At 37.3% G+C, this 15,486-nt stretch overlaps 1 protein-coding gene across 1 annotated transcript; it reads right to left on the reverse strand.

Moving 5' to 3' along the window:
• Positions 1 to 480: 480 nt before the first annotated feature.
• Positions 481 to 15,189, reverse strand: LOC123591094 (sulfotransferase 6B1-like). The gene is made up of 6 exons (XM_045464865.1): positions 14,802 to 15,189; positions 12,291 to 12,475; positions 9,934 to 10,060; positions 4,297 to 4,391; positions 3,963 to 4,149; positions 481 to 1,026 (listed from the first exon to the last, which is right to left on the reverse strand). The coding sequence occupies exons 1-6, from the start codon at positions 14,944 to 14,946 to the stop codon at positions 908 to 910; spliced, it is 858 nt and encodes a 285-aa protein (XP_045320821.1). The 5' UTR covers positions 14,947 to 15,189; the 3' UTR covers positions 481 to 907.
• Between the last annotated feature and the right edge of the window lie 297 nt (positions 15,190 to 15,486).

The raw sequence follows: 15,486 nt of genomic DNA on the forward strand, positions 1-15,486 counted from the left end.
ATCATAAACACTTCATATTTTTCAAAACTACAAAATAAGACATTTGTAATTTAAAACTTTTTTAAAGTTTATTTATTTATTTTTGAGAGAGTGTGTGCACAAATGGGGAGGGGTAGAGATAGAGGGAGAGAGAGAATCCCAAGCAGCCTCCTCACTGTCAGCACAAAGTCCATTGCGCAGGGCTTGATCTCACAAACTGAGATCGTGACCCGAGCTGAAATTGAGTCAGATGTGTAGCTGACTGAGCCACCCAGCACCCCAAGAAATTATGTAATTAAATGGCTTTATAAAAGATAAAGAAAATACTGGAATGCCATGCCAGTGTCACTTTAATGTGAAAGAGTATCTTTTCATTCTTCATTTCCACCATGTACTAGATTGGGATCATTTGATATAATCTACCTAGTAGGTATTCCATCTTAGTAAGATTATGTTTGTCATTGTTATGACACTGGAGAATATTTCTACACAGACATCAGGTAATGTTGAAATGAAAATGTTTATTTAGAAGTCATAATGTCCAAATAGGCAGAAAATAAATACTTCTCAGACATTTGTTATTTTACACAATCCCTCTCCACTTTTGTTGTACATTAATGCAGTTTATAGAACACCCACAGTTATATGTTCTCCCTGAATAGAAATAATCTCCTTTCCTTATGAATATCCTGAAAGCAGATATATAATTCAGCCATTCCAAGATTGTAAACTTCCTCTTGTTAATAATTCTCTGCTATCACCAAATATGTTAATAACAGTCTCTCATACATGAAACCTTTGACACATTCATGAAGTGTCCGTTTCTCACTGAAAGAAATCTCTGCTTTTCACATTGGTAAAATATATTTATGTATTCCCCGAGTACTGCATCACATAAAACGGAAAGTGGCTTCATTTTCCATTTATATTAAGAGGAATCTTCAAAATGTCTTGCTAGTTCACTGTGTTTCATTTTCTCTGTGAATAGTTCATCAAATACTCTCTTCTGCTTTGAAGTAAAGTAGTTTATCCAATCACCCACCGCTCCTGGAAAAAATTGGAAATGTATCAGAGAAGAACCAATGTAAATGTATAGCATTCACAAAAGCAATCTGTCAGATTTATAATAAAATACGAATGATTTCATTTCTTGGTGATAAGATGGGGGTTATTCTTTTCTTCATTTGTTATGTGTTGCTTTTAATTTCCACAGTAATGGTTGTATGTTAATATTTACAGTTTAAAAAGTTATTTCTTAAAAAGAAAAGAAGATTAAAATATATAAATAACCTAGGTTTTACGACAGCAAGCCAAGAAATGTCTCGCCTAAACTTAGTTGAAACATAAAAGCGACAAAGTGGACATGATGTCACTTCTTTCCCTGTCCTGTGCACCTCTGAAGCGGTAACTGTGCTAACATACCACAGGCCCGCGTAATTGCTCTCTCTCTCTCTCCCTCTCTCTCTCTCTTTTAAATTCAAGTACACTTAACATACAATGTGATAGTGACTTCGGGTGTAGAGTATATTGAGTCAACAACTCTATACATTATTCAGTGTTCATGACGATTAAGTGTACTCTTAATTCCCTTCACCTATTTCATCTTAATTGGTCTCCACTGGGTTCCACTGAGCATCAAAACTTCCTCATTTCTCATCATTCTCTGTATTATAATCCCTCCCAATCTCTCTGTTTCTCTCATCTCTGCTTGTTTCACCTTCCTTCACACATCCTTTTCTAAATTCTTTCTGTCTTCCCTTTATCTTCTCTCTCCCAATCCTCCTAATCTTTTTCTTGACCCTCCCATATCATCTTGCTCTTGTCCTCCATTTTCAAACTTCTTGGAAGAGTGGTCCTTATTTGCTGCTTCCTTTCTTTCTCATCTCTTCAATTCCCTTAATCTGGCTTCCACTGACACCACTATGGAAGACACTCTCAGAATTCATGAATGATAAACAAACAGCCATGTTTGATCCTGGCTTTCTTTGGAATTCTGGCTGATTTCCTTTCTTGGCTTGTCTTGGGCTGTTTCATTCCTATTGATGTTAGCGTCCCTAGGGCTCCCCCTTCTAACCCTTTCTCCACAATCCTTTCCAATCACCCTGAATAATTTTACCTAATTCCACAAACTGCTGATGGCTCCTAAACTGACTTCTGAGTTAAGATCCACCCGACCGTGTCTCATTGCCACTAGCCAAATTATGCCCCTCAGTGTTTTGTACCTGGATTATTACAATAACCTCTTACTGGACTTTCTGCCTCTGGTTTCACCCTCTTCTAATCAACTTTCCACCTGACTCTATTATTTTCAGGTCCCTTCTTAAAACAGCAAATAGACAGGGATGGGGTGGGGGTAAAGGACCCCCTCATAATGTCCATCGGAGCTTTTGTTCTCTGGCCCCAATCTTTATCTCCCTCATTCTGCTCCACACATCATATACCACTCTCGCACAGAAGACTACCTGCTCTTCCTAGAAAATACAATGCAATTCCATAGTGGTTCTATGATATCCTTCTTGCTGCTAGCTCTTGCTGGAATGTATTTCTTCTCTGTTATTTTTCTGGCAAATTTTTGCTCATGATTCCAGTCCCCAATCCAACGTCATCTCCTCACCCACTCTGCTAGGAAAAAATTCTCTCTCCCTTACTCATGTTGCTATTCATATTTGTTTATACTACTGGTATAGCTGTTATCACCTTGTATTACTGTCTAGATTATGATTTTCTGAAGGACAAGACTGTATTTTATTCAATTTTTGAATCTTAGCACTTAGAAAATACTTATTAATAAATATTTGCTGAATTAAGTTCTCTCCTCCCTCTCAGCCCTGGTTTTGTAACTATAAGAAAATAAAAAATGAATCACCAAAAAAGACAAAAGTAATTTGCAAACAAGGCAATATCTGATCCATGTGAGTTAGCAAATATTTGCTTTAGAATAAATTAAATTCAGATGAACCAGAAAATGGAAAACACACCTTTGTGTTTTCTAGTAGGAAATCTGAGTACCTAAACACAGAAAATTTTGCCATTATAAGTTATGAAATTTTGAAAAATGTTAAAACATTTTTCTCCCGTATCTGGATTAAAACTCACATGGATTTCATGTCCACCTGGGTGGCTCAGTTGGGTAAGTGTCTGACTTTGGCTCAAGTCATGATCTCACAGTTCCATGAGTTCAAGCCCTGCACCAGGCTCTGTGCTAACAGCGTGGAGCCTGGAGCCCACTGTGAGTTCTCCCTCTCTCTCTCTCTCTGCCCCTCCCCTGCCCCTGCTCTCTTTCTCTCAGAAAAATAAGTAAACATTAAAAAATATTTTTTAAAAACTCACATGGATTTCAAAACAATTCTATATCCAGTTGTACCCAAACTACTTTTAAGTTAAATGTTAGGAATTAGTGGAGAAGATTCATTTCCTTCTCTTTGGGTTTTCATGCAGGGGAATGTCCTTAGATAACACTTCCAGCTACTCTGTACACCCCTGACTGGTGCAGGGTGAGTTATTTGGTGAGTTTGGAAAAATGCACTGTCAAAACTCATCAGCTCCCTTCTCTCTTCTGAAGAAAACATGTGTCACATACCGCTCTCTACCATGCACTAAATGGGCTGCTTCAGTGCAAGGACAGAACTGCATTTGATTGTGACTAAGCAAGCATGTTTGCAAAACTTAGGATAAGTTGTTAACAAATGCACTAGGCTGCAGAGCTGAGGAACATTCTTCAAGCAACTTTGTTATTTCCATCTGTTTGACACCTGTGTCTTTCTCAACTGGTTCCTAACTGGGCATGGAAATCTCAATGTCTAGAAATAATGCAATTTGAGAACTTCATTTAATAAGTGTTCACTGAGGGATAATGATGCACAAATCCATTGTGCAAGAGATAGGGTGCACGATGGTGAAATGAGAGATTTTTTTAAAATGGTAAAATGGAACTACTTCCAAATATAAGCCCAGGCAAAGCACCACATCCCGTTATGACTTACCTTTCCTAAATACCAGGTTCCTATTAGTTGTGAGGGCACAGATGGTATGATTTGGATCACAGTTTTCTTTGGCCGCATTATTTTTCATTTCACTGAATGATGTTTTCCGAGTAATCTTATTAATTTCACTGTCACTCACATTTATACCAAGGAAATTAATTATTTTCTTTATGCTTTTAGAAAGATCCTGAGCAATAAGAAAAAAAAAGTTTTTTAGAAAGTGTAACTCATCAAAACACCAAATTAATTCCCTGAAACCTGAAAACAGAATTTACTGATGTCCTGTTTTAAATTTACTTGACTTAAATTTTGATTGTTGAAATATTAGACTTACTTTCTTCATTTCTTCATAGAATATAATTAGAATGTTTTTGTCATTTTTGTGTTCTTCCCAGCTTAAAACATGATCAAACCAGGATCCATATACAACTAGAAAAAAAAAGTGAATTGTGTTAATACTAAGCATCATGACTTGGGAAGCAAGTTAATACTAAGCATCATGAAATGGGAAGTCCCAGGGTCTTCCCATTTCAGCAAAGTATGCAAAGTAAGGCACACAGGTATCAAACTTTCAGGTGAAAGAATTTTACTTAAGAATTTTTGAACGGTGGTCGCCTGGGTGGCTCAGTCGGTTAAGCATTTGACTTTGGCTCAGGTCATGACCTCACAGTTCATGAGTTTGAGCCCTGCGTGAGGCTCTGTGCTGACAGCTCAGAGCCTGGAGCCTGCTTCTGATTCTGTGTCTTCCTCTCTCTCTGCCCCTCTCCTGCTTGCACTCTGTCTCCCTCTGTCTCTCTGTCTCTCTCTCACACACACAAATAAACATTAAAAAAAAACAACTTAAAGAAGAATTGTTGAATGGGGGCACCTGGGTGGCTCAGTTTGTTAAGCGACCAGCTCTTGATTTCGGTTAAGGTCATGATCTAACAATTTGATTTGTGGGATAGAGCCCCACGTTGGGCTCTGTACTGACAGTGTGGAGCCTCCTTGGGATTCTCTCTCTCTTTCTCTCTTTGCCCCTCCCTACCTTGTGCACACACATACTCTCTCTCTCTCTCTCTCAAAATAAATACATGTTAAAAAAATTGTTGAATCACTCTGTTGTACATCTGAATCTAATATAATGTTGTATGTTAACTACACTGGATTTAAAATGAAAAAAAAGCTAGTTATATATGTTAATACCATGTCTTCTTCAGTAACAATGTGTCATTCATTATCTATGAAGAAACTTACAATTAGGTTTAATAACATTAACTCAATAATTAAAAATTAAATAAGATCTTAAATATTTTTTAAAAAGTTTTCCTTAGAAGAGCTCAAATTAAAAAAAAAATACTATTTCAACTAAATACAGTATTGTGAAATGAAGCTGGGTTGCTATATCTTTCAATACGGTTGTGGTGTTTTTTCTTATTTTTGGTAAACATCTTTTTATAATCAGAAAAAAATGACAGCAGAAATGCAGAAATACACATTTTCCCAATAATTGTGTTCTGATAACTACTTTGGATCTTGGGAAAAATAAAGAAACATTGAGAATTTATTATTTTATTCCTGTAATGTCCCAGGCTTTTTATAAGTTCTTAGCATAAAACGTTTATAAACTTCCTCAAAAAAAGGGGGAGGGAGAAAAGAGTTCTATTCACTCATCTTAGTTTAAGGCTGAAAAATACAGTGTTAGGGATTTATCAGTAGTTGATACTATCTCTTTACTGCTTTGCTAATTTTACAGTCCTAAAAATATCTCCAGGGCTTGAGACTAAAATATAACCATGCAAAATAAGTGATCAGAAGCAGTGATGATAAAAAACAAAACGTGAGCACCTTGTTGTCACCACAGAAAGTTGACTAGCTTGACAATCTAAAGTGTGAAACATAGTAACCTAAAATACTACATATACATCTTTCCATGCATCCTTATTATCCAAAGATTTAATGCTAGCTAATGCCCAAATTATAAAAGAGCCACTCTACTAGCAATTTTCTGCAGATCTGATGACTATTGATTCATTTAATAAGGATTTATTAAGCCATTAGTGTCTGCCAGATATTCAGTATATACATTTTGAACATTAAAGTTTTACGTAAATTGAAGTCTAATTAACTCCAAACTAACTGCAATTTTTCATGGCCTCAGTTCCCAAGGAAGTTAAGGGCAAGAAAATAACCATAAGACATTCTTAAAACAAGAACTTCTGGGACTGCGATGGTGTCATTACAGTGTCAGCCCAGTTTTCTACCCCATTGGCCCAGAAGGCTGTACAATAAGAATGGGTGTTTAGAAGGACCGTCCTGATACATCAGTCATCAGCATTCTCACTGCTATTTCAGGGACTTGTGCAATACTTGATCTTAGAATTACTCAAATTACCATATCAGTTTTAAGGAGTTTTCTTTTCTTCTCCTCCTCCCCCTCCCCCTCCCTTCCCTTCCCCTTCCCCTTTCCCTTCTTCTTCTTCTTTTTCTTCTTCTATAAAATAGGCTTTATACCCAGTGCAGAGTCCAAGGTCCAAGGTGGGGCTTGAACTCACGACCTGAGGTCAAGACCCTGAGGTGAGATCAAGAGTCAGATGCTCAACCTACTGAGACCCCCAGGTGCCCCAAGGAGTTTATCTTCTAAGGATGGCCAACATTTACCCAGGAAGAAGCACGTGGTGGGATAAGATTGATTCTTCTCTTATTCAAATTTAAGAAGTTAACTAGTTTCTAGTACCCCAGACTACACTCACAGACTCAACTTGAGTCACCGCCTCCTCTCAGCAGCTGCAGCCCATCCCAGCCCTGGTGGATGACATCACCACCTAGAGTTGCTGACATCACCACCACCTACCAGCCCTGGTAGATGACATCACCACCTATGGAAGCCCTCAATACTGTCAGGGGGAACCTAGGCTTCTGTGACTTGCAGGCTGGACAGGAAAAGAGGCCTGGTGTCACATCTGGTGGTTATGTGTAATTGACTTGGCCCATTATGGCTTTTCAGCAGGAAATGCATTCCAACATATGCCAAATAGATTGAAGAATAATCTGTGAGATCATAGCCTGATTTGAGAGCAGCTATGCTATTATTAACTAATTAATTTATACTCCATCTTGTTCCAGAAAGACTTAAGCCAGCCAAAATTGTCTTAAGTAAGCTGTCATGCCTTTCTTACTAATATAGAGAATTACACTTTTCATTAATTCTTTAATCAGAATCCTTATTATCCAGACCTATGGCCCTAAAGAAAAAATAACTTCTGAAACAGAGATGTAAAGTATTTCTTTTATGGGAAATGCTTTTCTCCACATCCTCCACTTAATTACAGAATTATACCACCTCCTGTCCTTAGGCATTCAGCATCCAGTCTCTTAATTTTGGTTCAGTTTATGATCTCATGGTTTGTGAGATCAAGCCCCATGTCTGGATCTGCACTGACAATGCAGAGCCTGCTTGGGATTCTTTCTCTCCCTCTCTCTCTCTCTGTCCCTCCCTGTTTGCTCTCTCTCTCTCTTTAAATAAACAAATAAACATTTTTTTAAAGTCCCTGAAGAAAATCCCTGAAATACAGTCACATATATTTAACAGAAAAACAGACAACCTTATCTTATAAATAGTAAAAAGTGAGGCTACTCTTCCCACCCAAGTAAATAAATAAAAGCTTTAGTGATTCAGTGACTATCCCCAAGTGTCAACAGGATTTGCCCAGGCTAGATTATCCGATTGTATAATACTTACATGGCAGATCCCTTTGCAATTAAAAATCTTAAAAATCTATTAACATACCTAATGAGGCATAAAAGAATCATCTGGAACCTTTTTTCCATCTGCACTGCCCTTCCCAGTGTACTCAGCTATGACTCTGGATAATGTTGTAGCAAAGGTAGATGCCCTATGACAGCTAGTTTGCTTCCCTGCACATGGATGGGGTTGCCCTCTTTGTGGCTACACTCACAGAAAAATAATGTCTACAACAGGGGCACTAATAGGCCTGCTTTTCCCTGCCCTAGTGAGGCCATACCCAGAGGATGCTTTTTGTCTTCTAGGTGCTGCAAAACAATAGAGATGTGGCCATATTAGAGCTCATGCAGCAGTGAGAGACGTAGTGAGCCCCAGTTCATAATAACTGGAGACAAACGTGGCTTTTCTTCTCTTGAGAAAAAGCAGACTCAAGATCTGTTTTTTTTTTTAATAATTTATGTATTTAAACTCTGCTTATTCCAAAAATGGAATTGAGGCAGAGTGAGGCATGCTAACTATCTTCAAATATTTAAAAGGCTATCATGTGGAAGAAGAATTAATGATGAGGGCAACAGCTTTCTTGCTTGATGAGTTATGCCACAGCGCTAAGAGCAAAGATTTTGGAGCTGACACCTGAATTTAAATCTGGGCTCTGCTCCTTAGTAGATATGGATCTGGACAAGTTATCTGGCCTCCCAACATCCGTACTTTCCTCACCTGTAAAATGAAGGCCACATCTAGCTCCTGTGTCCTTGTGAGGATGATATGAAATCGTGTTGCACTGCACTTAGCTAAGTGTCTAGATCACGTAGTAAGATTTTTAAAAAATTTTAACAGTATTGAGATGGAGTGTGTTGTTTGGGGGCAGGAGCTGGGGGTGTGAACCCGTTGTCCAAGTTAAGAAGTTCAAGTTTAGCCTGCAATATTCTTGGGGATACTACAAAGGTGATTCAAACATCAGGTGGGTGTTTCAATCAAATGACCTTTAATAGACCTGTCATTCCCAAAACTTTATGATTCTACTAAATGTTTGCAAAAGAGGAGCCGAAATATTGTGAGCATAGCATATTCTTCCATAGAGAATACAGCAAAAGGAGTGTTACACTCTGTTGCTAGTGAGTTCCCTAAGTCCTCATGTTAAGGTTATACTTTCTGTGGACTCTCTTAAATTAACAAGTAAATGCTTAACAATTTGCAAGTGAAATAGTGAAACTAACAATTAAGAAGATTTACCTCCAACCCCCTAGAGAGATAAGACCCTGTGGGCACACACCGTTCCTAAATCATGCCTCTTCTACATTCTGCACTGTCTTGGTATATTATTTTGGTTTAATGAAAGGTTTCGGAAGTCAGGCTTAGAAACTAATGTGTGCGCGCGCATGCGTGCGTGTGTGTAAGTGCTCCAGACACCAATGAGTCAAGGAAAAAGGAGTAAATTCAAAGGTCATTCATGGTCATGCAGAACCGACATGCACTGCAGAGCTCAATCAAATGACGTATCATTGTAGTATTTTCAGGAGAAATTGCTTTCTGTTCATCTTTATAAAGACAAGTATCAAGATGGCCAATTCATTTGTTTTATTTGGGGAATGTTTTTTCCCTTTTGCGGGGAAGGGGGAGTTTAGGATTTTTTGCGTGTTGCTTCTGTTGTTTTTTTTTTTTTTTTTTTTTTTTTTTGGATAGAGCGCAAGAGGGGGAGAGGGCACAGGGAGACTGAGAGAGAATCTTAAGTGGGCTCCACATTCAGCATGGAGCCTGACATGGGGCTCGATTCAGGGCTCATTCCCGCGACCCTGAGATCATGACCTGAGCCAAAATCAAGAGTCAGAGGCCCCAAGCCACCCTGGCGCCCCTATTTGTGTTGTCTTATTTTCCATGTGGGTATACATAGGCATGTTTCAGACTGCATGTCTAGGCTTCAGCTGTATCTTGCTAAACTACAATTAATGCATAATTATTTCACTGACAAGACTGACGGTATATGCAAAAAGAGTGATACTTGATCAGAATTAATCTGTTTTTAAAACATTTCAACCAGCTCAATAAGTAATTGCAAATACGTACCACCCGTGGGTGATAACAAAGACTGAGGAAGCAAAGTGAGAAAGAATGGCTTAGAAGCAAAAGAATTATCTATTCAAGTGTATTTCTGAAAGCAGGCCATTAGGGTCCATTTAAACTTTTGGAAAATGCTTTTGTGTTGAGTGGAACTGTATATTATGAATAGAAAATCATTGTTATATTTACCATCTCCTCTTAGGAAAAGCTCTAGAAATCCAGCCCAGGTTTCAATGCCAGGGAGATTGGGATTATCTCTGTAGTAGTGGAATAAAGAAACGGCTGTATCCTTTGGATTCCTGACAATGTAGATAATCTGTTAAAACAAATTAGTTTATTTTTAGATGGAATAGCCCCAAAACAAAGCATTTTCTAAATGAAAGCAACCAAATCTACCTGTACAAACCACAATTTTTTGCTAGTTTACTCAGATTATTAAACATAGATTAGGCCAGTGTTTCTAACTTAATGTGTGTACGAATCATCTGGGAATCTTGCGAAAAAGCAGATTCTGATTCAGGGGATCCAGGATAAGACCCGGCATTCTGCATTTCTAACAAGCTCCCAGATGACATTGGTGCTGCCAGCCACCGACCACACTTTCCCAATTTATGTGCTACATGTGGCCTTATCTTTTTAGCAACGGACATGAGAAACCCTCTATTAATTTGTAGGACAAGATTACTTTTTTAATATAAAAAACTTCTAACGGAAAAAATTTTTAGTAGTTTTGTAACATGACTTAAATACACTAAGATTTCTTATAAATTGTCTATTCTTATTTATAAGAAGAATGATGTTTTGGAATTGCATATTTCTACAATTTAATCCCCCACAGAGTAAGGAATCTGAGCTACCCTCCTAATTGACAGAAACGCTGCAACTGCAATCTAATTCAATTTAATAAATATTTGTTTGGTACTTCCAGTAGACGAGGCGGAGTGGAAAGTTCAAGGTCTGAGAAATATGACTAGTAAGACAGAAATACTACCAGTTTCTCAAAACTTGCAGTGATGTGAAGGAATGCAGTGTTATGAAAGATATAATAGCGACATACAGAGTGCAGTAAGAGCTTCTGAAAAACCTCAGGAAACCAGTGCGAGACACTGGCTATAATAGGACTATCTTCGATCATGGTCATGAGTATCAGATGTCCACTTGCTCTTAAATTCATAATCAGGTGTACACATTTTATGTAGGTTATGAAGTGTTTACTGAGTTATGCTGAATGTAGCTATCTTTCTGTACTGTGTCCATAGTCCAGGTATTGTTATGTAGCTATCTTTCTTTCTGTAATGTGTTCATAGTCCAGGTGTCGTGTAAGATCCACATGAAGAACACCTGCTCCTCTTTACATGAGAGATGTGCAAAGGCCACCGTGCACAGAGATGAAAAGCCACCTTTACCTCCCCTTTGCCCCCATTACCCTCTCTTCATCTCAAGAGGTAATTGAGGAGTAACTCAACACTTCAGGCTTTCTTTAATTGCTCTCTGCACCCTGAGCAGATTCACAGAAACCCAAGGCTCTGAAAGCAGTTTAAAAATCCATTCACTGCCTTAACAAAAAGAGATAAAGTGGCAGAATCTTAAGCCTTAGCCATCCGGTTGGAATTTTTGTTTGTTTGTTTTGGTAGAGAGAAGAGTATTTTAGGGTCTTTGGAGAATACCCAAAGTTACATGTCAGTATTATCAGTGGGAAAGGCAATGCAAGCTATTAATACATAATACATATTTTAAAATAATGTATTCTGGGGTCACTTGGGTGGCTCAGTCAGTTAAGTATCTGACTTCAGCTCAGGTCATGATCTCTTGGTTCGAGGGTTGGAGCCCCAAGTCAGGTTCTTTGCTGACAGCTCAGAGCCTGGAGCCTGCTTTGGATTCTGTGTCTCCCTCTCTCTCTTTCCCTCCCCCACTCATGCTCTGTCTCTCTCTCAAAAATAATTAAACATTAAAAAATATTTTTAAAAAAGAATGTATTCTGTAATTATGTGTAGTGACACATGTTAAGTAGAATTATTGTGGCAATGATTTCACAATATGTAGTAATATCAGGTCATTAAGTGGTACATCTGAAACTAACACAATGTTATATGTCAGTTATACTCAATAAATACACAATATTCTAAGAAATATTAAGGGGTGGCTAAAAGATATGAAGGGAAGGTAGAATAGTTCTCTGAAAAAAATTAAATATTAATTAATATCATGATATGAACTAAAAGCATAAATTTCATGTAAGAGAGATTGGAAACAAAAAAAAGGGGGAGACAAAGATAAGGAACAAAACATAGGAGTCTAAGTAAGATTGAGAGTAGAGAAACATGGCAAGAAGAATTGACTATCTGACAGACCCTGTGGGAGCACGGAAAGTCAGCATCAACCCTAAGCTCTCAAGGCTAGGGAGGTGGCAACAGAGGACAGGTAATCATCTTGGGAAACCAGGTGCAGAGACTCTCACTTCCCATTAGGGATGAAAGTGACAGATCAAGAAGCCAAGCCCAATTCTATGGTACTCTCAAGCCTTTGCCCTTACGCACTGATCTTACCTTGCATTGTTTTTGTTTGATATTCATAGGTAGCATGTTGTAGCTCAAATGTGTTGGAATAACTCTTCTCTTACAATACATGTTTAGCTCTTCAAATTTAGAAATGTCTCCCAACTCAATAGGAGATGTTAGGCTCATGCTAACATTGGGAATGTTCTCAATGACCTCTGCAACCCAGTGAGTACCTTCACACAAAAATAAAACAAAATGCATTTTTAAATTAAGTGATACTCTTGATGAAATAAATATAGAAAATTAGCATGATTTTATAAGAGCTATGAGTGCATTAATTTTCCTATAAATAGTTATTATTGTTTCTTGACACTCACTGAAACCTGTTTGAACGCTTGAGAAGATAATTCACTTTTCAGGAAGAATCACACTTTAAAGAGCACGAAGAGACCTTAAAACTGCATAAGCCATTTCCTCAGCTTGAAATACTCTTCCGTGCTACCCTACCTCTAGCGCCTTCTCCAATTTGCAAATACACGGGTCTTTCCATATACAGTTCCTACTGGTCCTGCAAGCTCATGCATCTTGCTGTTTTATATACTGTCTTCTGAGTCCCTGCTCCCCTGGCACAATTGTTTACTCTCTCTGTCCCTCCAAAGTAGCACTTACCAGAGTAGAAATGTCATTGCTTATATTCATGTCCATCTCCCCACTCCCCCCTGGAAGATAGACACTGGATCTTATTTTTGTTTGTGTGCAAACACAGAGTAGTGGTGTAGACAAAGCATTTGAACAAGGAGCAAATGCTATATTCAAATATCATAAAGACACAATCCTATGCTACCATGAAGTCTGGAAGGAATATCACTTTATGTTTATGTGAAGCAAATATGGATGTGCTCCAACATTGTGGACAACAGTAAGCTGGAGCCCAGAAGTAGAAGTTTGGTAGGGAGGATGCTTAGCTGATTTGAAACCAATGTTTCTAAAAAGTTTAAATCAGGCCAGTGTCCACTTATCCCACTGTAATTCTAGCTCCAAATTTGTTACGACATTAACTAATCTGTAGTTGAATAAATATTTAGAACTTAAACATGGTTCTCATTTGCACGATATGTTTCAAATTAAAGACTATTTTAGATTATAATGTTAATAGGTCAAATATTTATAATATTCATATAAACACGACTAATATAATAATGATATTTCTATCATTTTCAAAAAGTGTATTGATATATTCTAGCGAAGGAGAGAGAATACAGTTTTGTGCTGCCGAAGAGACCTCTGGACCTGGTGAATGATGCCCATTTACAGGCACCAACACGTACAGTGGAAGCTTTATATATGGTTGTTTATACAGAGTATAAACTAGCCGCTTGCTCAAAGAACTTTAAAAGTCTCATAAATTACTTTCTGAACTAACATATCAACTTAGGGTAAGGTACATTTATTCACAGAGTGACCTGCTACATAGAATACTGAGATTTTCTGGAGGCAATCATTTAATTTCCATTTGCAGCAGTATTTTCCAATAAAAGAGTTATGTATGTGATTTATGTTTATTCTCAAAAAACACGCCTGGAAGATCTGGCCCTATGTGAACTCTGTGAGGGCCTCTTGGGCCTGACAGAGTCAGGTACGTGAACTAAATGCAAACATAATTGGAAAGGGTTTAAGCTCTTAGTTGCTGACCCATGCCAGCAGGTGTATGCCCCTCTGCACATGTCTGGAAATCGTAGCTAGCAGTTGGATATTATATATCCTGGTCACCTCTCAACATTAAAAATAATATCGAATTAATTTTGACTATTCCCAGGATGACATTATTCATAATGGTCCTTTCTTTCATGTGTGTAATATGTGGAAATAAACTTTGAAGAATAAGGCATAAAATTTAACACTAAAAACACTTATATTTGTTTTTATTAGCCCAGGAGAAAAAATTATTCATTTATAAATCAATGATTAAATATGAATTGAACTAATACTATTTGTCACCATGCCTGGTACAAATATGAAGAGAACTTGATAATGTTACAGATATTATGCTTATTATATATGTCAATATCTGTATACTTTATCAAATAGAAACAAGATCATAGTAAAAGCTCTAATTCCTCCAGTTGAATTTTCTCAAAACACAGTTCTCAATGTTCTAATGTCAAACTTTTTCATTAAAATAAGCATTTAGGGTCTCTTGGGTGACTCAGTTGGTTAAACATCTGACTTCAGCTCAGGTCATGATCTTACAGTTTGTGGGTTCAAGCCCTGTGCAGAGCCTGGAGCCTGCTTCAGATCCTGTGTCTCCCTCTCTTTCCACCCCTCCCCTGCTTGTTCTCTCTCTCTCTCTTTCTCTCTCTCCTCAAAAATAAACAAATAGACATTTAATAAAATAAATAAATAAAATAAAGTAAGCATTTAGGATACTTAAATGTCCTATGAAACAATTCTGAAAAATAAATGTTTTATAAAAATATTATTATATTTCTTCTTATTTCTTACATTTCACATATTTAAAAATGTATTTATACATTTAAAATACATTAAAATAAACTTTACCTGATTTTGGGTAGGACACCAGAAACACATCATCTTCTCTTGCATTGAAAAAATCCAGGGAATTTAGAAGTTCTTCTGAACACATAGTAGAATAGAGGATCCCCTTGAATTTATGAAGAACACTTGACTGCTTCTGGAATGGCATCTTTCTTAAAGTCAGTCAAAAAGTATTTACTAAACACTAACTTTACACGAGGCACAGAACAAGGATGATCCTTGATGTCAATCCTAGCTCAGTGGCAGTGTAATCCTAGAATTACTAAGCTAAAGGAATCTATATATACGCTTTGCAGCTCTTCAGAAGAGTAATTTTTAAACCATAACTAAGCCAAAGTCTACTGTGAAAATCATATTTTTCTTGATAACACATGTTACAAAATATTTTCTTGATAACACATGTTACAAAATATTGCCTCCCAACTTGACATTCAGAATAGTTTACAAACAAAGCTATCAAGATCTCAGAATGTAATTATTAAACAAAGGGACTAGAGTTATTCAAATCCTTTTGCTTTAATAAGGAAAGACTTATAGTGGCTATCATGGATTACGTCACTGCGGAAAGGACTAGAAAAGTTGAACTTCGTGTTAATATTAACACATAGTAGAGGAAGTAGCTAATATGTATTGCGCTGCAGGAAGAGGAGAAGAGTGGTGCAAGAAAATATAAATTTTTCTTAGAATT

This window comes from Leopardus geoffroyi, chromosome B4 (assembly GCF_018350155.1).
Source record: "Leopardus geoffroyi isolate Oge1 chromosome B4, O.geoffroyi_Oge1_pat1.0, whole genome shotgun sequence".
NCBI classification, from domain to species: Eukaryota; Metazoa; Chordata; class Mammalia; order Carnivora; family Felidae; genus Leopardus; species Leopardus geoffroyi.